Source organism: Rhodamnia argentea, chromosome 7 (assembly GCF_020921035.1).
Source record: "Rhodamnia argentea isolate NSW1041297 chromosome 7, ASM2092103v1, whole genome shotgun sequence".
Classification (NCBI taxonomy): domain Eukaryota; kingdom Viridiplantae; phylum Streptophyta; class Magnoliopsida; order Myrtales; family Myrtaceae; genus Rhodamnia; species Rhodamnia argentea.
This window is the reverse complement of record NC_063156.1, coordinates 21519766-21546129: the sequence shown is the minus strand read 5'-3', so window position 1 is coordinate 21546129 and position 26364 is coordinate 21519766. Positions and strand designations below refer to the sequence as shown.

At 38.5% G+C, this 26364-nt stretch overlaps 3 protein-coding genes across 4 annotated transcripts; all 3 read right to left on the bottom strand.

The window, feature by feature from the left end:
* Positions 1–464: 464 nt before the first annotated feature.
* LOC115734881 (pantothenate kinase 2) lies at positions 465–13445 on the bottom strand. Of its 2 annotated transcripts, none has more exons than XM_048281673.1 (23): positions 13133–13445; positions 12631–12983; positions 11609–11821; positions 11283–11356; positions 10356–10472; positions 9802–9921; positions 9628–9722; positions 9451–9544; positions 9152–9283; positions 8391–8503; positions 8069–8261; positions 6073–6281; positions 5486–5530; positions 5356–5404; positions 5011–5093; positions 3917–4033; positions 2851–2914; positions 2426–2572; positions 2196–2354; positions 1649–1732; positions 1227–1421; positions 1020–1091; positions 465–803 (listed from the first exon to the last, which is right to left on the bottom strand). In XM_048281673.1, exons 2-23 carry the CDS (start codon positions 12908–12910, stop codon positions 714–716), a joined length of 2745 nt encoding a protein of 914 aa, XP_048137630.1. In that variant the 5' UTR covers positions 12911–12983; positions 13133–13445; the 3' UTR covers positions 465–713. The 2 variants fall into 2 exon arrangements, with proteins under 2 accessions (XP_048137630.1, XP_030521714.1); XM_030665854.2 differs by having other exon boundaries at positions 11283–11350; positions 12631–12989; positions 13105–13444.
* On the bottom strand, positions 13102–21421 carry LOC115734793 (iron-sulfur cluster assembly protein 1-like). Its single transcript, XM_030665725.2, has 4 exons — positions 21041–21421; positions 20358–20412; positions 19892–20149; positions 13102–13111 (listed from the first exon to the last, which is right to left on the bottom strand). Exons 1-3 carry the CDS (start codon positions 21333–21335, stop codon positions 20008–20010), a joined length of 492 nt encoding a protein of 163 aa, XP_030521585.1. The 5' UTR covers positions 21336–21421; the 3' UTR covers positions 13102–13111; positions 19892–20007.
* Positions 21422–22078: 657 nt separating this feature from the next.
* On the bottom strand, positions 22079–26143 carry LOC115734888 (protein MEMO1). Its single transcript, XM_030665864.2, has 8 exons — positions 25932–26143; positions 25262–25346; positions 25079–25147; positions 24788–24900; positions 24258–24369; positions 24029–24172; positions 23052–23226; positions 22079–22370 (listed from the first exon to the last, which is right to left on the bottom strand). Exons 1-8 carry the CDS (start codon positions 25981–25983, stop codon positions 22245–22247), a joined length of 876 nt encoding a protein of 291 aa, XP_030521724.1. The 5' UTR covers positions 25984–26143; the 3' UTR covers positions 22079–22244.
* Between the last annotated feature and the right edge of the window lie 221 nt (positions 26144–26364).

Here is a 26364-nt window from a genome sequence, read left to right as displayed (position 1 = left end):
CCACCTATTTCATATTACATACGTTTCAAGCTTCCGTCTTATTCACATGTTGCGCCGCGTTTTTTAATTTTCGGTCATTTCACGATTCTACATTATAGGAGGGACTTGTACGTCCTTGAGATCAGATATGCGAGCCAAATATAAAGGATCACAGTTAGCGAAATCAAGGCACTTGTAGTATGACCGCGCACCATTCATTTCACTCTGACTGTAGATACCTCGGTCATTCGATACCATTTATCTTTTCCGCGACGCTACACTAAGCTGAAACCTAGCCGATCTTCTCTATGCTCGCATTAAGCTCAGAGGGAATCTGACTGTATATAGCTTGGATATTCGATATCATTTATATTTTCCGCCCCGCAACACTAAGCTGAAACCTAGCCAATATTTCTCTATGCTCGCGTTAAGCTTAGGGGGAGTTCCTCCATCGTCTATGCTGAGCAGGGGGAACTCCAGAAATGAGGAGGACTGTACTTATTTGTATAGTATAACAAGAGAGTTGGGGATTGTCCATCCCACTGGAGAAATCATCCCAGAATGTGAAACATTATGCTACAACACTGGCCTAAATGATGAACCGTTGTGGCAGTGTCAAAAGAGACAATAGAAGAGGAAGTCCAACCACCATTTTTCATCTGACAATAGCTATTCGAATCACTGAAGGGTCATTAAAGGATTTATCAAGAGGGCAAACAGGGAAGCATCCGAGTTCAACCTGCCGGTTCATACTTGCAGACGCAGTCGTATATCTTGCCTTTGACTAGCTTTTCCGCCAATCTTTGATTCTTCACCATCGCAAGCTGCAAGACAAGCAGTTCATGTTTGAGACTGGGTGCCAAATATGACTTTCAAGCTATCCGCAGAGATAACCTCGCCAACGCTTTTCCTTTGCTCAACTTTTAAGTGAAAATGATGGAATTTTCTGAATGGATTTTCCCAGACCCATATTACATTCGCACATAAAACGCAAAATGACACTCTTCAACCTTCGGAGAAATTGTAATAAGAAGCTTTACCTTAAGAGCATCACATTTAAACCGAGCATTCAAGTTGGTGTGAAGAGCTCGACCCATGCCTTCTAGGATAACCTGCATTACAAGAGCTCCATCATGTTAACTTTAGACAGGAAGACCAATAGAGTAGAATGATGTACATTAACAAAGCATAAGGCTTTTACAAAATAGAAATGGGGCCCAATTTCAGTGTGTGAACATGTAACCTACCAAATCAGCATCCTTTGCAGCAGCAGCTAGCTCAGAGCTGACCTGCCTCAAGTCAATGCATGGACTCCCACATCCATTCTCGACAACCATCAGAGGAACTGAAGAAGAAATTTCTTTGGAGCCATCGATTGTGTTGGTCATTGCATCTACAAGGAGGCCTCCGGCCTCAGCTGCTCTTCGTAGAATATCACAGTGCTGTAATATATCGCAACAGTCATTAGTCTATCTTGTCAATTATGCATGCTTTAATATTCAGATCAGAGAGCAGTTGGAAATAAAAGAACGCTCCTATTTATTGTGCAAGCGGTTTCTTTATTCTAGAAGAAACCAAAATGCAGCAAAGGCAAAGGTACATGATAAAACAAAGTGATGTTATTTCACTGACCATCCTCTCAGAAGGATGAGAATTTCGAGTTGCTAACCTTGGCAGCCTCAGCAACGATCGCAGGAAGCTCCATAGCAGTTACATCATTCAAAGCAGGGAGTGAGTTTGCAACCAAAACTACCTGCAAATGAATATCATTATGCATCCGTTAAAGCATAGTGAAAGGTTAAGAAATAGAAGCTGAGGCTTTGAGAGAATATGCAAACCTAGACAAATAATTATTTTAATCGATAGTTATGCTTTCCTACACAAGTCAATAAGACGACGACCGTTTTCTTTTGGGAGGTTTCCATCACATTTGTTGGTCTGAACCTCATTGAGGACAGATGCATAAAGTTTCTTAGCCTTTGTAGGAAAAGTTAGATGTCTTCACCAATTTATGTGGGAGGATTCAAAAATGTAAAATGAAGCATAAGCATAATGCCTAACACTATTCAGATGTGAATATCAAGCAATCGAGTTTACTAGACTAATTTTTGTTTAACTAGTTTACAGTAGACAGACTGTGCAAGAAAGACTTGCAACACTTCTCGTTTAGCAGTTGCAGACCATTTCTTAGTCTGCAAATGTAAAGGAAACCTTACTTCTGTTCCACGTCGCAGGAGCTCTCTCGCCAGCGGAAGCATGCCGAGTACGATATCAGCACCTGAATTGTCCACAAAGAGTAAAGCTCTTTTGTGGGGGCGAGGCTTCTGGAACCCCGATCCCAACATTCTCTCCTTAAATTCATCAAAATCATCCACCTACAACATGAAAGTAGGTCAAATACCCCTTTTCCTGAATCTGTGTCAGAGTTTAAGTTCAATCCCCTTACCCGCCACGGTCTTTGCATCTTATTCCGACTCATTCTATAAATTTCAATAATTGTTCCCTTATGATAAAGATCCACACAGGCACGAGATCCCCAGTCAAATATATTTGCTGCTAAGACACCTTCAATTAGAGTAAGCAGCCGTGTTTCCTGGAATCAAAGTACATGCTTCAGTTGATAAAATGACTAAATTGTTACAGCATATTTCATTGGTAGTATTTATTCCACAATAATCGACCCCTGATTAATTTTTCTTTGGTTGAAATCAAGACTACACCTAGATGAGCCGAAAATTCAAACTGCAGATTTTTCAGAACTCTGAATACTTCAATATTCTTTCCCGTAAGAAGGGAATGGTAGAGCAGTACTCGTGTTACACTCACCCCAGTAAGAAGGGAATGGTAGAGCAGTACTCATATTACACTCACCTCACTCATACTATCAAGCTCCATCAACAAGTCCGACAAAACAGCAAGCGACGCCTCATTTTCCCTGTATTTTCAAGCCGAAGAAAATTAAAAACTAAAGATGGCGCCACATCCACGCTTACACAGTCCCGATAAGTTTTTTTTTATTTCATAATCCTTTAACCTGCTTGATAGCGGGATTGAATCTGTTTCTTCTCTTTGGTCCTTTTATTGGCATTTCCAGTTTCACAACCAAAGTTGTCAACTGAGGAAACTACTCTAATGTCATTCACAACCACCTGAACTACTGACAAAAACATTCACCATCTCCAAAGAATACTCCTGCATAAATCATAAGCCTCTCATGCTACGTTGGAGGACTCACCTTGGGGCTTAGGTAATAGATATATTAGCAAGCAGAAACAATCAGGTTTATTAGGGTCCATTTGGGTCCATTTGGTACCAGAAGTTCAGTTTCTGTTTTCATCTGAAATGGTCCTTTTATTGGCATTTCCAGTTTCACAACCAAAGTTGTCAAGTGAGGAAACTACTCTAATGTCATTTACAACCACCTGAACTACTGACAAAAACATTCACCATCTCCAAAGAATACTCCTGCATAAATCATAAGCCTCTCATGTTATGTTGGAGGACTCACCTTGGGGCCTAGGTAACAAATATATTAGCAAGCAGAAACAATCAGGTTTATTAGGGTCCATTTGGTACCAGAAGTTCAGTTTCTGTTTTCATCTGAAATTAAAATAGCAAAATAATGAACAAATGCACCTGCAACTGTGGGTTTCCTTGTTTTCGGGAGAACTGGAGGACAAAAAGTCATTTGCCCAAGGAAATGAGAAAAATGGAATTCCACAGAAACCTTATAATGCTTTCACAATCTCCAACAGTGACAGTGAATAAATGTGAAATTTAAACTTGAAAATTCCTAAAAGTAATATCAGATAAGTGGTAAAGTGATAATGGTAACCAGCTTTCAGGAAATTATCAGTGGAATACTTTTCCAGAATTAAAATGACCCTTACATCCCCTTCACATGAATAAACTATTCAGCTGTTAATAAAAATTTTACCTTTGTTTTATGCTTCTGTAGGCATCAACAAATTGAAACTCTCTTAAACATTCTTCCCTTAATTCCAAAAGATTGGCCAATCCCAACTTTCCATAGGCAGCAGGCTCCTCCATCAACCTGCTCGGCAGAGTATTATCTGAATTTTAATGCTTCACTTATGACAATCAATCAAGAGTCAAAAACAGTCACCAAGCAATTAGAAAAAGAAAATGGCAACCAATAGTATTGGAGAAGAGCGTATATTCATTCAAGTTCATTACTTCAACAACCAAGAAGACAAGCATCATCTATGAATGAGATGGGAAGTTTGAAGCTATGTAAAGCAACCATAGTTATAAGCACACTGTAATTTCATATATTGAAGAAACAACTTAGAGGAAATACAAGTAAAACATTGCTTTAAATTGCCTTCTCTCCAACAGTCACAATCTGAGCCCCAAACTTGGTTGGAAGCTGCTGACTAGCATGTGAAGGAATTCAACTGAACAGCTGCTAACTGACACGGAAAAAACAACAAGAAAATAAATGCAGCTAAGCCTTATTTCACTAAGTGGGTCAGCCATATAATTTATTTTGGGCAATGGCGCTGTATTATGTACCAGTCCTGTGTACTTAAATTAAAAACAAGTGCAACCTTGATGAAAAAACCACAACAGTATTACTAGTATTTAGTGCATTGACTGTCCCACATATTTTTTGACATCTTTAGAGGTTTTTTAGGGTATTAACATTGCAACAAGATTTTTAAGATAACCAGTTTTATGCATCTTTTGAATTTTCACAATATCTTGCAATACAAAAAAGATCTCCCAGTTTTCAATCATTCAGATAAAAGACACACTAGTCGACCTCCATAAGTACGGATGCCTAAGAAGATGAAGGTAACTAATGGTATTCCTTCAATTCATTACAAGGTTAGACTCAAGTCCTTTCGACGCCCAAAAAGAGAATTACACACAAGCTCTGAAGACACTTTTTATATATTCATCCAACCACGGTCCCAACTCATGGTATCGATGAACCAGTTCTTCTCCTAGTCTTGCATCAATGTCACACAAAATTATGACAAGTGTGAGACATAAGTATACAACTACCGAGCCAAATGAGCTGAAAAAGCACGGGCAAATGCATCGCCCCTCCTTTTGGCATCATCAGTTCCTCCTTCGCTTGCAACTGCCTGCAATTCACATAAGTTACAACTATATAACAATTGGAGAACTGCTTATTATTAGCTTGAACCTTGAATCTGTTAAAGCTTAAAGACGACTAGGAGCAGGACAGAGTGTTGAAAACCTCACAATTATTGTGTTGGTGGTTCTGCTGCAGTTACTGCATTGCAGGGTCCAAGGAGGGAGAGAGAGAGAGAGAGAGAGAGAGAGAGAGAGGGAGGGAGGGAGGGAGGGAGATTTTCATTGGCCACAATCACAACATTTAGATACCTTATCAACAAGGTCTGGTAAATGCTCCAGCAGCACGGTGAACCAGTATCTTCAGTAAGATTAGACGAATCAGCTAAGGAAGTAATAGTGGTATACGTGAAATTGACAGTGAGTAGTGTTTGCAACTTACTCTAGCTCACCAGTCTCTGATAGGTCAATAGTGTTCGGTTCATATCTGCAATAATTGCAAGTAAATATAGTGTTAAAAGGGCAAGTGGAAATATGCAATCACTGGTATCTAGAAAAGTTACAAGTTTACAATTCATAACATAATGGAGGAATATTTTATATGCAGTCAAGCATATCAGGCACCGGTAGAGACATTGTTCAATTCATCAGAAAAGGAGTATCAATAAGAACATTACTATCAAACAATTGGAATAAGGAAAATCAATGGGAATGAAGCAGAAACCAAGCATCCATCCTTCCATTTAAATTTCTTAACAAAAGTTTGAAAGCCATCCAGTTAACTTTAACAGCATCAGAAAGGAAGCAATGCCATACAAAAATGCATGCAATAGAAGTCTCAACGTCTTTTGGTCAATTCAGAAATGTTATCTCAAAGATGCAACGGAGTATTTGTATGAGCCAAAAGTGTAAGAACCCCTGCTCTTTTGGGTCTTTCTTTGACAGAATAAGCATGAGCTTACAATAGAGGAGGCTGATTGCAAGATAAAATAACTAATCAAAATAAGAAAAGTGTGCGATCTTGCATACGTTTTTGCATCAGCCAACAAGGGAAACACCTCCAGAGTTGGCACAAGATGAAGAACACCAACATTTAAAGCACTTGCATCAGAGCGCAGAGTACCTCCCTTTGATGAAGGCACTTCAAAGCCTCCAAGTCCGGTGGTTCCAGGTTTAGCCATTGGTACAGGTGCAGTGATCTCAGTTCCTTTCAGCACAAACTTTTCCATCCATGAAATCTGCACTTTAATCCACAAGCATGAGGCATTCTGTGAAATTCTGCAAAGTATTGATAACTATCAAAGCTGGAGGATATGGATGATAAAAAATACCGAAGGGAATTGCTCAAGATCTCAACTAATATATATCTGATACCCTAAGCAAGACAAAATAGGAGAAACTCTAGAAGGGCGTGACTTGGAATCAAGAGAAAATAGTCAGGAATACAGCATAGGGAGACATATTCACAAAACACGCTGTCTTGTAAATGCTCGCAGTTGATGTGTTTTTCTGTCTTGCAAATTCTTGCAATGGGTGTATGTTTCTCTACAACCCAGCCAATACAAGCACATTCCTTTATTGAACTCAATATCTCATATGAAAATGATCCCTAAGAAATGAGTAGACCACTGTACCATAAGAACAGAGACTGATCTTCAGGAAATTCAACAAAACTACCACAAGAAAATTGACATTGACATCCACATGAGCTCAAAAGTACAGAATATTTCGTCACTTAAACTTACTTTCTCCTACAACCAGTTTAAGCAACCACACTGGCCATGACAACATCTCCAGAATGATTGTAGTTTCATAGTTGAGTTCATTTGAAAATGAACTCATTCATAACAGATTTGTACATAAAAAGCAGTCAACTTGTTATGATAAGATGAAAGACAAAACAAAAAAGGATGATCTTTATTCTCTTCTTTACCATTGGTCTAACTGAATATTTCTATTTTATAAATTCTCTTGGCCATCTACATGTTAGGACTAACTTTTCTCTTCCTGTGGGCACATGGTTGTAGGGAATTGTGCTTTAAAGATGCCTGGACACTGATACACCATAAAAGGATATAAAAGGAAATAAAGAATCTTCATCCAAAGCCACTTTAACATGCTTTATACTCAAAACTAGTGGCAGCCTCACATTGATCAGCCAACATGTACTTTCAGCTTTTCCAGAACAATTAAATATAAAAGCAGGAACCTCTTCGAAAAACCAATATTGTTCCACCTCCTAGTCAACTTGCTTATGTAATCTATTCCCCAACTTCCTCTATTATTGAAAGCTATCTGATTGAAAACCGACCATAAAGCCAATGGGCTCGACATCAAAACCTTGCTAAACAGGTTCCAGACAAGTTTCATGCTATAATCCATCATAGCAGTGAAGTTTAACCATTATCTACTAAGAAATTTTTTTTGGATTTTCCATACAATAGGATGTCACTGATGTTAAATGGAAAATATTGACCAAGCATTAACAACCATGGAAACAGTTGTTGAATGGGAGAAACTTTTTTCACTTGTAACTAACAAGCGATAATAATGTTAAACCTTTGGTAGCTCAATCGAAATATCTGAAGATAATGCTTAAATATTAGACAAGCTCTCATCCAAAAGACTGTCTAAGCAATGAAGTCCCTTGAAGACATCCTTGTCAAACTTCAAATTGAAAGTCAAAAGAATGCCATTAAAGAGAATTTAACCAAACAGAAGAAGAATTGAAAGGTCGAACAGAAACTACATTTTAGACAAGTTCAAAAGATTGAAAGATTGCTCTCACTGAACCAAAGCACAGGCTCTGATCCCCAGTACAGATGAATGGATGAGGAAACCAAACGGCCTATTAAAGGGGTACAGATGATTCTCCCTTCTTTGAAATAGGGAGCTCCAAAGAAAACCAGATCCTCAAAAAAGTTAAAAGTGAGCAAAATCGCAAATCAACATGAAGAATTTAATTCTTAGTTTCAGAGCAGTCGATATGTTCAGGAGAGCTTCTATCTGTTCTAACTAAACTTGCCTTCTCATTAAGATCTGCCAGAGGAGGGCCATGAATATTTCCTCCTGTATATGGTGCACCCATTGGAAACCTTTCCACTAACTGATGAACCATTAAGTCATCAAGACCATGCTTTTCATAGCTCATAAATGCACCTAATGCTCCCAAAAATCCTTCATGCCGCAGAAACATTGCCTGCATCTCCCCTCTTGACCTGCATAAGTGCAGCACTATTTAGCTTTCAATAAGTGATAATCAAGACTGATAAAAGAATGCACTCAACTTTCCACTTTAGCTGTTTTCAAAATAGATCATGAATAAGCACAGTAGACAAAAAATTTACCAGAAATGAACTGCAAAAGATATTGTGTCCATCGTATAAGCATGGCCCCTAATAAAGAAACCACCAAAAAAGATTCGCTTTAACCCAAACCTTAGTGCATTCAAGTAAGATATCTGCACAGCAAAAGATCAAATCAGAATCAAAGAAACAACAGGCACAGTGAGAATATCACCATCGCAAATTAGATTCCAATACAATGTAAAACCACATAGCTTCTTTAAAGTGGTAACTGCAAGATTAGAGCAACTAAACTAAGCCCTAATAAGTCATTCAATATATCCATTCTCATATTCTATTAAGACGCCAAGAAAAATTTCAGGGTGCTTCATTTATCCAGAAGAGGCACCATGTATTATATCATTTGAAGAACATGGATTAATTGCCACCTTCCTAAGATAGTAAACAAGTAGTTAATAATTCTAATAAATACTTTTGAAGTGATTTGATCCCCCTAAATGCTCTCGTCACTCATAACTTTCTTCGTTAAGATGAATAACCAGGATAATTTGTTCAGATGCCAAATCATATAATCTTGGTGCATCATCCACCAGAATGAACGGAATAAAAAGTAGAGGACACACATAATTGTGTGCGTGACCTCTTGTTATTCTCTGGTCTAAATGAGAGACTTGTGTAAGGTAACTAATGAAAGGCCAGATGGATAGAGTACAATCAAACTCATGCCTGTGGTCACAATTGTAGTGCCATCAAATTGTAGAGTTAAAACAGTCACAACAGGATCCTCTCTGGTTGCAACTTACCTGCCCAATATTGTAAGAAATCATTCGCAAGAGAGACAAGGATATGTCTTCAGGTCTGTAGTCCTTGAGCTCCTTGTTTTCAGAAATAGCCTTACCGAAACTTGAAGCAATCGTGGATGCAGATAGACCAATCTGGGATTATTAACAACATGAGAAGCTTGATCACATGGATAAACATGTGAAAACACAAGATTCAGTGACATGAAAACGGAAGTAAATTTGACATACATGGGATATCACTGTTTGTAGAACTTATGTTAGCAAAAAGCTTAATGGAAGGAATCAAAAGCAAGTCATACCTTAGAGTAATCCATACCACCATATATGTCTCCAACAAGCATGTCAATTGTCCTGTTGTCTCCCCTTTGACTTAGCTCTAGCAACTCATCAAAACTGAAGCACGAATAACAATCCATGGCACCAGCTTAGGAAAACTTGCAGACACATAGAAGGAAATAAGGACTTTCAAGATTGACCTTTTGCACTTTGTTAACAGCCTTCCCAAGCCCCAGTATGTACCTCCACCAACATTGGTACCACTGACTCGCTCAAATTTCCCATCGCCATCAACCTGTAGCAGGCAAGATTAAAAACACTAACTAGGAACATATAAGCTTAAGCACAGCCACAGTAAAAGATGATAAATTTACCTTAATCATGCTGACACCAGATCCGATATTAACAAGAAGATAAGGAAACAACTCATTGTGGTCAATTTGCACAAATTCTTTCTGTCCCTCAATGTGAGTAAAAGCTTCATGACGAATTGCCTACTTACAATAAGTAGCAATGTTAGGAGGCTCCAAGAGACTTAAGGATGACATCACAACCACGAGATATGAAAATACTAATGCAAGTGAACTAAAGTCTTTCCATGCTGGCAGAGCTGTAGTTGAAAAATGCATAATTTTGCAATTACTAACACGGTGAATGACTAAACAATAGCAGAGCTCCACCCAGAAAATTTTGCTGTAGTTGATATTCGAAATGCTGAAGATTGGAGGCGAGAAAATTGAATAGAAAACAGAAAAGGCACTCCATAACATGTTCAGGCTCATAGGTAGATTCACGTGCTCAAACATGTCCTCGTGATAAGGTTTATATTGTTGAAAATAAACTTGAAGCTTCAGTTCCCTGTCTCAGGAAAAGAAAAATAATGGACAAGGATAAAATCTAGCTGAAAGGGGAAGTGGAAAAGATTCACCTTGAGTAAAAAATTTGCACCAGCTACAAGACAATCCATTTCATCTTCTTTTTCAATACTAACACCAAGCCTTTCTCTAAAGAGATCTGTAAATTTGAATGCTCCACCACCTGTGGCCTTCTCACAAGAACAATGCATTAATGGCTCGAGTTTCACTTGAATAGAACAGAAAGGAGATAATTATTCCCTCGCCAAGAGTCTGACTACATCAGAGACTGTTCATTAACATCCAAATGCCAATCAAATGAAAATCAACAAAAAGCGCGCGTGCGCGCACAAAAATCTTTACAAGATAAGAACTGAAACACGGACAATATCCCCGGGCCAAGAGTCTGACTACATCAATGTTTGTTAATTTTCAAAAACATCCACATCCCAACAAAATGAGAATCAGCAAAAAGCATGCACGTATGCACATACACATATTTCTAATAAACATATAACTTGCCAGAGGTACTAAAGGAACTTATGGTTTTTCTAGTAATGATGATAGGATGAATAACGTGAGAAAAAATTAGTTGGACCTTTTAAGAAAAAAACTAATCAGCACCACACAGAAGACAATGAGAAAATAATGTCCACCATTGAATAACTGGTGTTCGACTTTATATTATCTTTTTTTTTTTCTTATAAAGGGATGGGAAGTAAAAAAAAAAAAATTCGTCCCTAATGTCCATAATGTGATGCTGTAAGCTTCTTCTCAAAACATAGAAGAGGGCTGCAACCAGCATGAAGAAAAACTAGGTCCTTTTTTTCATTTCATGTATACTATAAAAATTGCGTTCTTTCAATCACCTAAAAGGAAAAATATTCATCAAGTTCAAAAAGTCTGCGTCTTCAAGAACATTAAACAAATTTAGGCTTTTCTCCATTCATTTGGCAAGGATCACAGAACACTCCACAATAGTCATATGAACAAATGTTCACCTTTATTACAGCATTGTCAATGGGTTGTGAATTGGGAGACTCAGAACCCCAATGGTGAGCATCTACCCCTGAGACAACATGACAAACCAGAACATCAGTGTAAGGAGAATAGATCCTGTGTATTAGAAATCACAGAATGAAACAAATATCTAGATAGGAAAAAAGATAAGTTACAGAGATGAGAGGCCAAAAATCTAATACATTGTGTTAGCAATTGCTGATAAATATGTTCACTCAAGCAAACGTGTCAGGTGTACTGGAAAGCACTCGAGCATTCACAAGCACATGGTGCACACAGAGAGCATGACAGCGTAAAAGAAATATACCACTGCGATGAAGCTGCTTGGAGTCTATAAATTCTAGGCACTCATTTATCTTGTTTGTCTCAAATTTAACAAAATGCAGCCTTCCACCTAGAATAGGGTAGCTTCTCCTGATGCCATTGGATATCCCTAGTCTCTGCTTCACAGTTTTCTTCCTCTTATCAACAGTGGATTGCTCCTCGTGCCTTGAAAAGTACACCAACTTGATGAGAGAACCTGCCAGAACACCAACACATCATCAAGATTTGATGATGACTGGGGCCGCTTTAGAAGCCAACATTCAGTGCAAGCAACTGAGAAGAAAAGGTTCTATCAGCAAGGCCCCTGTTCGTCCTTCCAAGTGCTAGAATACATTATCTTATTTACTTTTCGTCAAAAAACTCAACTTTGATCTGTTCTCCAGTGTTAGAAGAATTCATATCATCCATTTCTAATTATGCATTCTAAATACTATCTCAGGTATAGCCCCTCCAAATAGAAAGCACTATCAAGCACTTCTGATCCACACCAGCTGCAAACAGGATCTCACAACATATTAGTAAAGACATATTAAAGTGTTCTTCAAAGCAGCAGGGAAAGTAAAAGGAGCCGATATGTCCACTCCAAAAACATCAAAGATATAGAAAAGGAAGAAGTTTTAAGCTCGCTGGAGAGGGGGAAAAAAAGCGTGGAAACCTGCGTGCATAGTGTATCCTCATAAAGATGAAGCCAACATCAAGATGTGAAAGTATCTCCAGGAAATGAAAACATAAAAGGGAACATAGTAATATAAACACAAAAACAAGTTAATAACAATGAAAAGCTTTAATACTGAAGAGCAGATTGCTGTATAATCTCTACAAAAACTTCATGCAGCGCATATTGTCAAACCTTACACTTCCCAACGAAAAATAAAGTAATGCAATCCATCAAAATACGGCTACACAAATTAAAAGAGAGAAGGGCGAAAAGATGAGGGAGCTAAAAAAACACCAACACAGTTTGAAAAACTTGGGAACCAAAAAACACGGAATCTTGTTCCATACCTCCAATGTCAAGAGCCAAGTGTGAGATATCATCAGACTGATTAGGCAAAAGAATTGTGGGATCTCTCTCTTCAAAAGTCCCTTGAATTGCTGCTTTGCTGAGGTCAAGCTGAGGCCTTGAACTAGACCTGTGGATCGAATTACTGGCCAGATGAGCCATGGAATCACCCTCAATGTCTTGTTCTTCGTCTACAGGATTGCTGCTTTCATGGGCATCTTCTTGATCTTTCACATCGTCATTTCCAAGAGAGCTTTGGTAGTCTTCGCTTGGACCAGCCATCAATCCAAAAAAAATTCACCAACCTAACCCCCAACTGTTTGTGGTCAGAGCAGACCTAATGGACACTTGTCACCTACGGCAAAAAAAAACATGAAAAGGGAAGCAAAGGACGCCCTTCTTAATTATATATACGGAAAAGCGTTACTGAGGAAGAAACAACTAATAAATTCGGAGAACGAGGGAGCACTAACTTACAAACAACTTCAAAGTTCACTGTTTCACCTTGACAGAGTAGGTAGGATAGCTTTCTTTGACCTGTAGCTTAAGGCAATAAAGAAATCCTCAGTGGAAATTGGAATGAGGAGAGAGAGAGAGAGAGAATGACTGCTAAAAAGATAATACATCGAGCACCAATCAGGGCCCAAAAAAGGGCACGGATCAATGATCGAGGTAAACAGAAAAGAGATGAGATTGGATGAAAGCAAGAAACTCATGAGATGGCTTTTTTCGCTTTCAAGAGAAGACGCGAAGCTGTTTTGACTGGTCGAGCCAGAATGGCGAAAATTGGGGTTTCGAATTGTGGGAGAAGAAGAGAAAGAACGGACCTTGAATTGGTGGATGAACGGTGTCAGAATTCAACCCAAGCACATTGTACGAAATGATTTCCCAGTATTTGCTACAATTAGCGTTTTGATTTGGGACAGGACCGGTTCTGGTCCTTGTACATGTCCTTCCTTCTCTCTGGTCCGAGAATAATACGTCCACTCCCGTTTTCCGTGCGGGAGAGCTGCAGCCAAACAACACAAGCCAATCTAATCGGGAAAAATTTCAATTGAGGACGTAGCGTTGATCCCATCTTTTCAAATAAAGGTTATAAATGGAATTTACTTCAAATAAAAATCTGAAATACACTCATTATATCAAATAAGGACATAAAGACATCTATTTTATTCTCGCCTAATTCATTAAGAACGACAAATATATTAAAATTAAATTACGTGATTTAGAATTGACTAATGTCATGTAATTTTTGATAATTGACAATTCTCGGATGAGAAATTATAATTGACTATCGTGCGAAGGGGACATCTCAAAAATGTTACTTTGCCATTTGAGTACGACTATGGTATAAATTGGATTTTTATTTTTACTAAGTCAATTATACTGAGGAATCAAACAAAAAAACTATAGTATATCTTAACCTCTAAGAAAAAATTATCAAAAGTATAACATATGATATTTGAATTAATTAAGTATTCTCATAATTCGAGCATGTCACCTCACTTATTATTTGACAATAAAGTTACTAATATGATGCTAATTGAATTGCCAATTAAATTATAGAGAAAACTATAGTCTAAACTAAGGTTAATGTACATAATTGAACTTATGGGGGCAAATGGACATTGCCACCCACTTATGGCTGAAATTTTCATGGGATTTGTGCCCAATTTTCGCTATTCAAAAAAACTATTCACCTTATAATACTATTCATGAATACTATTCTGGCCACCCACTTAGGCCAATGTGATTTTATGACAAAATTGAAGCTTTTACTCAACAATTATTCCTTTTCTCTCTCATTTACCCCTCTTGGCCAAAAATATACTCCCTTTCACTCCCTATAACTCAAATTTTCACTTCATTCAAACACTCTCAAGAGATCTGCAAGAAGAGTTAAAGTGATTTCCACCAAAGGTTGAAGTGTTTTTGCATTTTTAAGGCAAGTTCAATGTCTATTCATTACATTTTATGATTTAATGTTGCTGTGCATGATTTATGTGAGGTATAAGATGCCTATGTGTGTGTAAGTTAGATTTCGTGCTTATGTGAGAGAAACTGGTCAAAAGAGAGAACCTTGTGAGATGTTCTGTTTTGAGACTATCCTAGACCATTGTTTTTCCTATTTTCGTACATATTTTTGTGGACTTCAAATGCTCTGAGCCAAAACTTAAAAGTTCAAGCCAACATCTTAAAACATAACATATATTATTTTGAGCATTTTTGGAGCTCATATGGTCGGTCAAAAGTCCTTACTTTTCCATGGTTTCAAACTGTGCCTGAATTGGGAACACTATGACTGTCTGGCTTTGCCATTTTTGTATCGTCTTTTGTGAAATTTAAATGATTTAAGTCCAAACATGAAAGTGACTCTCAACATCTCTAGTACATATATTAAATTGAGAATTTTTGGAGCATGTGTGATTAACCTTACTATTTTCTACTCCCACGGGTCTGTATTTGCCATTTTGAGCCTGATCTGATCTTTGATGTTAAAAATTTTTATATCTCTTCCTGTAGACACGTAAGGCTCCGGTACAAAACATGGAAACTGGAGCTAACATCTTAAGCTAAAACATATATTAAATTGAGAATTTTTAGAATATTTTAAGTTGGGATTAAGACCACTCCTTCAACTGACTGTATTCTGTTTCTGGGTCTGAAATTTGGTGTCACTTCCTCGAATTTTCGTGAAAAATATAGAAAGATAATTCAGGCATTGGTCACGAAAGTTCTAGATTTGGGTCTTGACTACAATATACTAAAATTCGGTGATTTTTAGAGTTGACTTACTAGGGTAAAAGTGCAAAGTTCGTTCAGAGTGTAAAACTGTCCCTAAATGTGTTATGTATGAAAATTGGGCAGAGCCCTTTAATCTGTGGGTTGGATGCTCAAGAGCTTCAAACGGAAATTGATCCTTACTAAGTGAACTACTATTTTGTGAAATTTGAAAATTTTATTAATTTAATTAATATATTAAAAATCGGGCTTAAATCTACCTCGATTTCAGTGATGGGATGAAATGAATTGCTATGAGAAAATGTTACTGTGAATGCCGGATAATGGTAAATTGAGTGAGTTGCATATAGCATGATCACGTAGTATACCATATAAATACATGTGTGCATTAATCATGAAGTAAAAATTTGCAAAGTTACTCCCGTTGGACAACATACCGATAGAGCCCCAGGAGTTTGGGAAGTCTCTGTTGTGTGATCCGGGTTGCCCCTGCTGTGTAATCGGGGAAGCCTCCAGAGTTGGAGATGCTCAAGTGCGGAAAGCTTGGTAGTGCCATGTGCAGATGTAGGGGAGAAGTCCGTGGGCCTTGGCAAGATATTTTGCAAACCGTGAGCAGAAATGTGAACTAATGTTGAAACAAACGTATGACTGCATACTCGCGAATGCATGGCATACCATCCGTGTGAAATTCATTTCTGTCGCGATTTGCTGTTTGATTAGATGTAATGATATGCGTCGGGTTAATAAATAAAAAGAAAATGGAGCTATTTAACACCGTCAACACCTTAGCATGTTGGTATGGGAATGAAAAAGGTTCGAAGACGATCATGGATCGAATCATGGAAGTCGTTGTTGCAATATTAATAAATAAAAACCTTTTTGTTGAAATTGATGAAATGTTACGTTAATTACCAAATATGCTTATTTTGATAAGACCCTCTAAAAAATGCATATCTTTGGATAAATTGGTGCTATGCGATATTCAATCATGCCTTGTAATATGTAGATGCTTTTCTTGCTAGGCTATAGTTCACCCTCGTTGTTAATATTTTTAGATCAATAGATATGGATGTGCCTTCACACCACTTCTATGGGGTATCATATCAAATTATGTTATGGGCTGAGGACATCGTATTCCCCGATTCTCTAACGGTCTTCGTGAGATATACTATTGTCATATTTGCCTACACGGGTCGTTTATCCGTTGTTGTTTTTAGATTCCTTACATGGTATGTTAGGCAAGGTGACCGAGTGTTGGGCCCTTAATCCTCGATGATGATGGTCACGAAGGCAACAATGGCGGATATGGTGGCGACGGCCAGAGGCGAGTCCCGGAGAGGGAGCGAAGGATTAGAGTATTTTGTGTGCGTCTGTTTGTGGTTATGTTTAGTTGTCGGTCGTAATGTGTTAGTTGTGATGGCAGTTGTCCTTAATTAATGAAGACCTTATGTTTAAATATGAGATTATTTTCTTCCGCTTGTGCTATTTAATAAAAAAAATTTAACTAAATTGCGCGGTATGATCATCACATTAAAGGCATTCTCATCATTTTTCTTTCTTTATTTTTCTTTTTTTCCTCTTCCCTCCCCTGCCACTTGCATATGTCATCATATCCAAGTGAGGTCAAGCTGCCCTCGCCCGACGCTGGCAAGAGTAATCCTCATCGTCGCCCGGGGTGGCAAGGCCAGGCATCGTGCAAGGGTCGCTCGGTGCCAGAGATGACCGGGGGAAGGAAGAGAAAAAAGAAACATAAAAAGAAAAAAAAAATTTAAAAAATTTTAAAAAAAGGAAAAAATCTTAAAAAGTAAAAGAAGAAATGCCCTGTAGACAAGTGCTTATTTGAAACAATGAAGGTATTTCAGGCCTTTATTTAAGATATACTTCATACTCTTATTTGAGAAAATGATGGCACTTTAGGCTCTTATTTAGAATTTTCTCATATAATAATAACAAAATAATTAGGAATATTAGTCAGCGCACACTAATTATCAATAAGAAATGTATTTTGGGTGAACTTGATTTTCTTTTCAAGAGAAAATATGTGTGATAGGAGAGAGATCCATTGTTGATAGTCACAAAAGGATAACATTATGAATTTTGTAAGAGTTGCACTTTTTTCACTCCCACCATAGCTAAAGTACTCCCAATTAATATTAATCTCTCTCCGAATGGTAAAGTAGCTATCATTTCCAAAGAAAGTACTTTTTTCTTATGGCTACCTTTTAGGCGGGTGGGTCCCATCTTTTTTATGTATCATTTTTGTTTGGTTATGGAGTTACATTTTTTTTTTGTATTATCTTTCTTGTGGGTCCCATTTTCCTCTTTTCTTTTTACTTCTCTTCATCCCTCTTAATCTGACCATGGTTCAAGCCTTTGTGGTTCTATATTAAAAAGAAGAAAAGAACACTCTCCTTTGTGGTTTGCCTTTGTCACTTGTCTTTTGGGCCACATCACACTCATTAATTTTTGAATCTTTAATAGAAATTTGATACCTAAGAACACAATTGACCTAAAGGCTATTGCATTGCACTTCTTAACGGCGATCGTAGCATGAAAATTTGTACAATTGACAGACAATGGAGCCTACTCATTGCCTAAGGGCTTGGACATGAGAGTTGAGTTCGCAATCACCTCTTAAGCCCTCTCAATCGCCTGCGATGGCGACTTTGTGATCGAGATCGACATGGAAGAAGACCGTGGGGGTGAGGAGGGCCAAGTCCTCGCCGATCTAGAGAATTGTCATTCTTGAAGGTGGCATTCTTGGCTTGCGTAAAAAACTCAATTAGAGTAGGGGCGAATTCTAGCCATGGATCCGGAAGCGGGTAGGTGATGGCGAATCGGTGATGACATAGACGATAAGGAAGAACACATAGAAGCAAACATGAGAGGATTTGGGTGAGCATTTCGGCTCTTGGATTTGAATCTTTAATGGGGGTTTTTCTTGTCTTCGTGATCAGTCAATTGAAGTGTTTGATGCAAAATGGGAAAACGAATAACAAGGAACGCAATGGATGGAATGAGGATGAAGATTGAAGAGATATGATTTTTCACTTACAATAGTTTTGAATTAGAGAAGTAAATATGGTAGAGGACTAGCTGGGTAAGGAATACGTTTATGCAAATTTGGGCTTCAACTACGTCAATTGCTTGTGTCGGTGACAAACGTTTTCTTTTATGCCGGTGACAGAGATTTTCTTTTTTCTTTTTTTGGTCAAATCCGGTGACGAATGTTGGGGTGTCAAAAATTTGTCTACTATTGGCATGAAAGAGATGTTTTAGAAAGAGAGAACAGAGAAATAAATTATAAAACGAAAAACAGAATAAAAAAGAGAAAGAAGAAAAGCAAATGACAAATGCTTAAAAGAAAAAGGTGAGACCCACAAATGATAATAGTGTCAAAACAATGTGATGGAGAGTGTTTTAGCTATAGTGAAAGTGGAAAAAGCTTGACCCTTTTGTAAAATGAGATTGAATATCTTCCCAAATTTCAAAAGCTTTTCAAGTGATTGACATTCATAATATATGAGGGCAATTGTGGTAGGTGTGAGAATTGAAAGGGTTGGGACACAATATGAAAAGCTCAATGTTGGGTTTGTCCCTGAGTATCATTTTCATACTTTAAAAGCTCATTTGAGTGGGACATTTTGCTTCTCGAATAAAATAAATTTGAGTAATGGTCAGTTTGTTTGAAGGAAGACTATTTTCAAGAAATTATTTTCCTACTTTCTAATGCTTGAATGTCGGAAAATCATTTTCATGGACTGAAAATAACAAGCTTTAAGTATCTGTTTGTTTCGCTGAAAACTTCCATGACAAAAGAAAATATTTTCTACAAAAATCGCTTTCAAAGAAAATGTTGAGTTTCTATTTATTTGGTGGTTTAAAGAAAGTGATTCCCTTCTCCATTAACAAGGGCGTCATTTTTCCCCAGATCTAAGTTTTATTTTTTTAATTCATGAAAAACATTATTTATGAATCGATTAGTTATCCAAAAATCGAAAAGGCGGAGCATAATTTCCCGAAAACAGTTTTCCTTCAAACAAAAGTGTTTTAAGGCATCGTTTATTTCCCGAAAAATGAATAATTAAAAAAATATTTTCCTCAAGATAATTAGTTGTTCAAAATAATTTTATTACCAACAACATCTTATGTCTAAATATTTTCGAAAACGATAAAAATATTTTTTTTTATTTATTTTTTAAGCAATTTAAGCAATCATTTTTAAGAAAAAAATTTAAATTATTTATTTTTCGCAAAATAAATAAATCGGAACACTCACTTCAATACCCACTAAGAGAGCTCCTCGTATGTACAACGATCCACAGACCAATATTTACCAAAGTGGTAGGAATTAGGACACCCTCGGCATAGACAGCCTTAGCACCTAAAATCTTTCTTGACATCGCCACACAGAAGTCATTGCTTCATGCAAAGGAAGGGTCGACCCATCTCAATATCAAATGATCTCTTTCGCCGTCAGCAATGCATTCATCACAGCGATGAGCATAACACAAAAAATACACACCATACTCGCCCAAGTATAGTACATACACGAGGTTTTAGAACATTTCTAAAACAGGTTGTACATCTGGCGACAGTGAGCTCGTCCTCATATTTACATCAGCATCTCTTATATCTCAACCATCGATCGTCTTCGGGCCGGCATTTGATTTGGCAAGTTTAGCTTCGTAATCTTTTACGGCTGCCTTGATGGCATCCTCAGCCAGCATGCTGCAGTGCAACTTCACCGGCGGAAGGGCAAGATGCTTCGCAATTTCCCTGCAAAGGAAGTTTGCAATGGCCTAAAGAATCAGCCGAGGGCCGGCCATGATGGGAGCACAAGATCGAGACTTTGACTACACTTGGCTAGCAGCGGAAGATCAATGAACAGAGCGCATAAATTTTACTCTCCATCTAAATGGATGGGCATCCCCAAAGAGAACCAGCTGAAAAAATTACAGGCATGGTGGATGAGAAAGATGCTTACGTATTCTTAATCGATAAGACGTCCTCCATTTTTCTGCCTTTCACCCATTCGGTAGCTGAAAAGACGGTAAAGCATAATTCAGCCATCAAGGAGTGCAGAAAAGCAACACAGCTTTGACAAAATACAGACATTTGGCCAAAAGGGTTGAGATATACGGGGCTTGAAATAGATATAGAGCATGCTTTTTACGCAGCAGAAATACAAGGAACGACCACATGATGTCTCTCCTCTTATTTTTGTACAGATAGTATTATCACAGTTCGTTTCCCGCCCTGAATTTCAGTTCTAAAGCTCAAACTGAGTTCGAGAGAATGGTCTAAGTCTAACCACCCCTGAAAACATGAATCGATTTCATCCTTGGAATTCTACAGAGAACACAGATTGAAGAACCAGAGGAAACCATTCATTTGCTATCGAATCTACTTACGTTGTATATCTCCAACTCCACCAGCCGGCATAACCTCTTGGAAAAGAAAGAGGACAACACCAAGCTCAAAAAACTTTACGAAGCGATGTCACATGAAACGCGCAAGTTCTCCAATTTCTCATCTCCCTCATCTCTAAAAGAACGCTCGACTATTCGTATTTACCAAACCAAAAGCATCTCTTCAACCAATCACAAGTAGAGAACGAAAACCCGGAAGAGAAAGAAGATGATACTGATAGGCAAAAAGGTGGCTCACCAACAGAGGAAGAAGCGATGGCCGACCCACAACCGAAAGTTTTGAAACGAGCATCGACGACCCTCCCGGACGAATCGTCCACCTTGATCTGGAGCTTCATGACGTCGCCGCACGCCGGCGCGCCGACCAGGCCCGTGCCGACCGCCAGATCGTCCTTCACGAAGGATCCGATGTTGCGGGGGTTGTTGTAGTGGTCGACCACCCTCTCGTGGTACGACCTCCCCAGGATCGACAGCGGACGCGGAGCCGCCCGCACGGCGGTCCCGAAAAGCTTCTCTCCGGCCATTCGGAGCATTGCTGGGTCCGATTTGAGAGAGCGATGCGATGAGGGGAGTGAGGTCTCGGGGTTGTGGGAAGAAGAAGAAAATGCAAAGTTCTGTCATTTGGGAAGCGAATTTATAGATTGTCGGGGGAATGGCGGTGGGGGACGTGTGCACACGTGGCGGCATATGAGGACAAAATAATTACGTGACGTATCGAACCACCTGAGACATATTCGGCGCCGTACGATCCCAGGTAATCTGACGGCTGCTAAGGGGCAACCATCCAAATGTTCCTCAAGAACGAATACCACGTAAATTATAACGTCACGTCCAATTTTAGTGTGAAAAATTAAAAAAACATATCGAAATCCTAAAACTTAAAATTCACTCTAAATTTTAAAATTTATCACGAAATACATTCAAATTTTAAAACTTTCAAAAAGTACAATAATTTTAAAACTTGTCATATTAATTCATCTTCTTATTAATTACATTTTTTGAAAATTTTAAAACTTTATTACACTTTCATGACAAATTTTAAGACTTCCTTATACTTCTTGAAAGTTTTAAGACTCGAATGTAACAAATCTTAAGACTTAATTGAATTTTTTGAAAATTTTAAAACTCATTTATATTCTCATGATAAATTTTAAAACTTTCAAATACACTCATTCCTTTTGTTTATTGAGCACCTCGTCTTGCACCTTGGATTGAAGCCTTTAGTACGCCGTGCTATCATTGATTTGATCCCATTGCTGCAGTTAAGAACTTGAAATGAAACCCCACTGCCGAATTATCATTCACAGCAATGAGCCCACAAACAAGATGGTCTGCTGGTCAGTCTAAGGACAGTCATGGTTTCATCATCTTCTTTTACATTCAAATTTTCCAAGACGCACAAACGGGCGAGCGTTCTCCTTCAAGAGATATCTTTGACAGCTTCAAGCATCGACCTTTGCCACGGCGGATGCATAGCTTACGCTGCTGTCTCTCGTACTCTTGCACTGGCTGGACTGCTCGTAGCGAAGGAATTTTATCTTTATCTTAGCAGAGCTGTTCATCAACATCTGATCAAGAGGGACCCAAAAAAAAGGAGATTAGACAAACCTTAAACACCTGCCTTTAGAAGGCAATACTACGAGAACACCACAAAATGTAATTTGAGTATGTGCTGCCATGGACGAATCCGAAATCCACTGTCCGTTACATTTTTGCTTGCAAGAAGTATTAGCGTCCTCAGAGGGAGCCATTTCCTGTTCTGATGTCTTCAAATAAGAACAAGACTTACTGGATTCTTCTGGTTCAGTGTCCACACTGATTTTCAGGACAAAAAAGAGCTATAGATACTTGTGATGCTGCATGCTTCCAATTGTAGTACTACACAGTTGCTACTAGTTGAAGGAAGAAAGAAGATGCATAAGCAAAAGAAATGATGCTCCATATCAAGATAGTCGACTTGTCATTACTCAGGCACTCTTGGGATTGCATGGTTATAAGTCAGATATTCGTAGCAGGCACTGGACAGTGATCTGACCAGACCAAATACCTGTCAGAGATAATATATAGGTGATGCAGCATAATATGATACCATAAATTTATATGCAAATCTCACTCATGCCAAGCTCTATATGAAAGCAATGTCCAGATTTCTGGCAACTATCAATCTGACCTTCCTTTATGCAAAAAGCTGTCAGGTCAGCTAATTAGTTAAGGTATTCAAGCAATGTCATGAAGATCTGAGGTCTTACATGTAGAAAAACGCTAATTGGATGACGTCCACATATGGTGTTGTCATACTCAATTAGATACCGTTTGAATGCATTTGGATCTCCAGTTTCTATTATATCCATCCCCATCTTGTCCAAGGCCTCTATGGACTTGTATATATCCCCATGTTTTTTGTCGTAGTGTGTGTAGTTGAAGCTGAAACAAACCGCAGGCAAAGACATGTCACACTGAGAATATCAACAAGCTACCCAAAGGCCAAAAGCAATGCAATCAGATCAGATTAAGATTTAGATCATCAATGGATAATTATTTCATGCTCTCATGAGTAAAAGAAAAAACATGGCCACAGATATTCATTAAGTCGATCCTCAGTCCAAATACAAAAGATGAACACAGCACAGGTTAGAAAGACAGACAGCAACAACAATGCATCTCCATTGCTTGCCAATTCAATGCAATCCTCTGTGGAAACCCTCTGACAAAGATACGTTGATGACAGATTGAATCTAATGACAAATCAAGGCCAAGCTCAGGCGGAAAGGGTCAGAAAGAACCGACTTTTCCCAACCCCTTTGGCAAATAAATTGCCTTAATGATCCAAGAAACAGCAACTTTAATCAGAACATCAACAACCGCTGCAGCAAATTTTTTAAAGCAAACTAGGCTAAACAAGGAATAAAACCTGGCCACGACAATTCTCCAGCTACACTACATATTTCTATGTACTGCATCCATGCTGTAAAGCTCAAAAAATTAAACTTTACAGAGTCAAAATTGTTCACAAGTCATGATCACAAAATGAACCTTCGGCATGGTAACTGTGCTCTTGCTGATTCCCCTTGTAACACTCTAGACTCTACATTACAAAATATCTTCAACATAACTGAAAAGAACTTCAAGGTCCGACTCATAATAATTTCCCACTGAAAAAAGTAGAATGCACCAAAGTGGATCATATTTGCCCTTCAAATGACTAGCAAATCTCAACTGCACATACCGTGTTCCCCAGTGACAAAAATCTGACGATACTGAGAAAAAGTTGCTTGGATCATCTACATATTTGGCCAGCAATCGCCCATACATGGCCTCATTTTCGGGGTTAACAGCACCAACCAATATAGGTACTACTTTTACTGGGTGCCTGCATTATAACCACCAAACAGTAACCTTTAACAAAAAGAAGCAAGAATAGACAAGAGCAGCTTAATTAGTCTCAGAGGTAGTACCCCTCAAAGACTTTGGCAAGGTATGGCAAGTGCATTTCCATGCTGTGCTCGGCCTCATCAATTCGAAGATCCATCAGCTCAAATTTCCCAGTCGCTTTTAATTCCTCGATAACTGAAGTTAAGGTATAAAACGGTAACTCGAGGCGAACATTTAGTTTCAGAATACCAATGGAAAATATCAAAACTCACATGCAATCAATTTCAATTCAAAGGAAACAGAAAGACTTCCTTACACAGAGAGCACATCATAAGAACAAAAAGCATTGTAAATAAAAAATAATAATAAAACACCAACCACTTTCTTGATCAGGATCAAACATCAGTTGGACAAATAAAATGGAAACAAAGCATGCAAGGTCTGCATTTCCAGTAATGCATATTCTTCTGCAACAATCTTTCATCTGGACCAACCTTTGCATCTTCTCCACAACCCACACTTCAGATTACAACATTACATCACAGATGCAAGGAAAATCAATCCCCCTTGAAAGTTTAACTTTCCAAACATGATAAAACTAGCTTAAAAATACCTTCCAAATCAATGGGTAGGTCCCCAATGGGAGTCTTGTAAACAGTAGCCGTTGAAAGAGCGCATTTGGGCGTGTAATAGTGATGAGATGGTCCAAGGAGGAATATCCTGGAACTGAAATTATATATCCGTGAGAATTTGAAATGAAACAGACTCTGTAAAGTCCTTTGTATTGTTTTTACTTTTGGTGCGCATTTTAGTTTTCCTGTATTTCTCCTTCTTAGCATTTCTTTTAGGGGCGCCACAGGGTATTATTGCAATCAAATGGAACTGTTTAGATAGGAAGACGTACATGTTTGTAGGATCTATATTTCCAAAAGCAAAAGCAGCAGCTCTTCCAGAATACGAATAACCTGCATGTCTGTACTCGGGGCCATCAAGAAAGCATCGCGAACAACATGGAACAAAATAACGAACATTGATTATAACTCATGTTAGCATGAGAGAAGAACCAAGATAACACTTGCATACTTACGGAGCAATCACGCCTCTTACATCAGGAGATTTTTCCAGGCCAGCTGCTCTAAGCCATCCCTCTAGCTCTTCGGCTAATCTCTTAGCTGATGATCAGACAAAAAAGATATTGTAAGGACCAATGTGTTCGGAAAAAAAATTAAGCAAATTCACTGACTATTCCAGTGATTCTACATTTTCTCGTCCCATCGACCTCCGCAGACATACAAGTTCTCGGTAACAAGACATTGGAACTCTTGTTCTCAGTTGGCACAGCCAACTGATTTCTCAAGTTAAGACCCCAGAGAATAACTCATCCCCCAAGGTAGTCGGCTAAATGAAGCTAATTTCTCGCTTCGAAAGCTACGCCGACGACACCCCACTGTAAAATCATCGAATCATTAAAATCCCATAAAGAAAAACTAACGACCAACTCATTGGCACTGATGGTCTCATCGACGATTGAGTTGGTTCCGGCCACTGAGCCGTGTCATTATCCGGGGAATGCCCTGTTCCTCTGCACAGGTTTTTTTTTTTTTTTTTGTATCTACGGCTTACTTACGATCAAGAAAAAAAGGAATAAGCGAGAATCGCGAAGCCATTCTTCGAAACCTTCGCCCTTCGTTAATCGCAGGGAGAAAGGAGCTGTGGCATTTGAAAGCGAAGGAGGAAAGGTAATCGGAGGGACTCACGGTTGTCGGTGTACCATGAGCCAGCGTGCGACGCTCTCCTGATTTTCTCCATGGTTTCGAGAAAATTCAAGAAGGCGAAGATCCAGAATCGGAGTTCGAAGAAACCCTAAATCGGCGAGGAGTCGTCGTCTCGTCGTCTTGCTTGGAGCTCTCAGCGACGAAGTGAAGGAGTGGGAGATGGTGGTGGCGTCGAGATCACTGCAGCTAAAAGATTCTAAAGACGGTGCGGGAGCTTCGCGCAAGTTGCCCGGCATCGCCGTCAACTTAACGGCAGCCGCCGTTTCGAGTACAGAGAACCTTGTGGGCATTTTCGTGGCTTCCTTTGGCCTTAATGTTACGAAAATTTTCAAACGAATATATTTGTAATAAATTTATTCTAATTAAATATTTTATCACAAATTTTTTTAAATTTATACATATATAACAAATATAC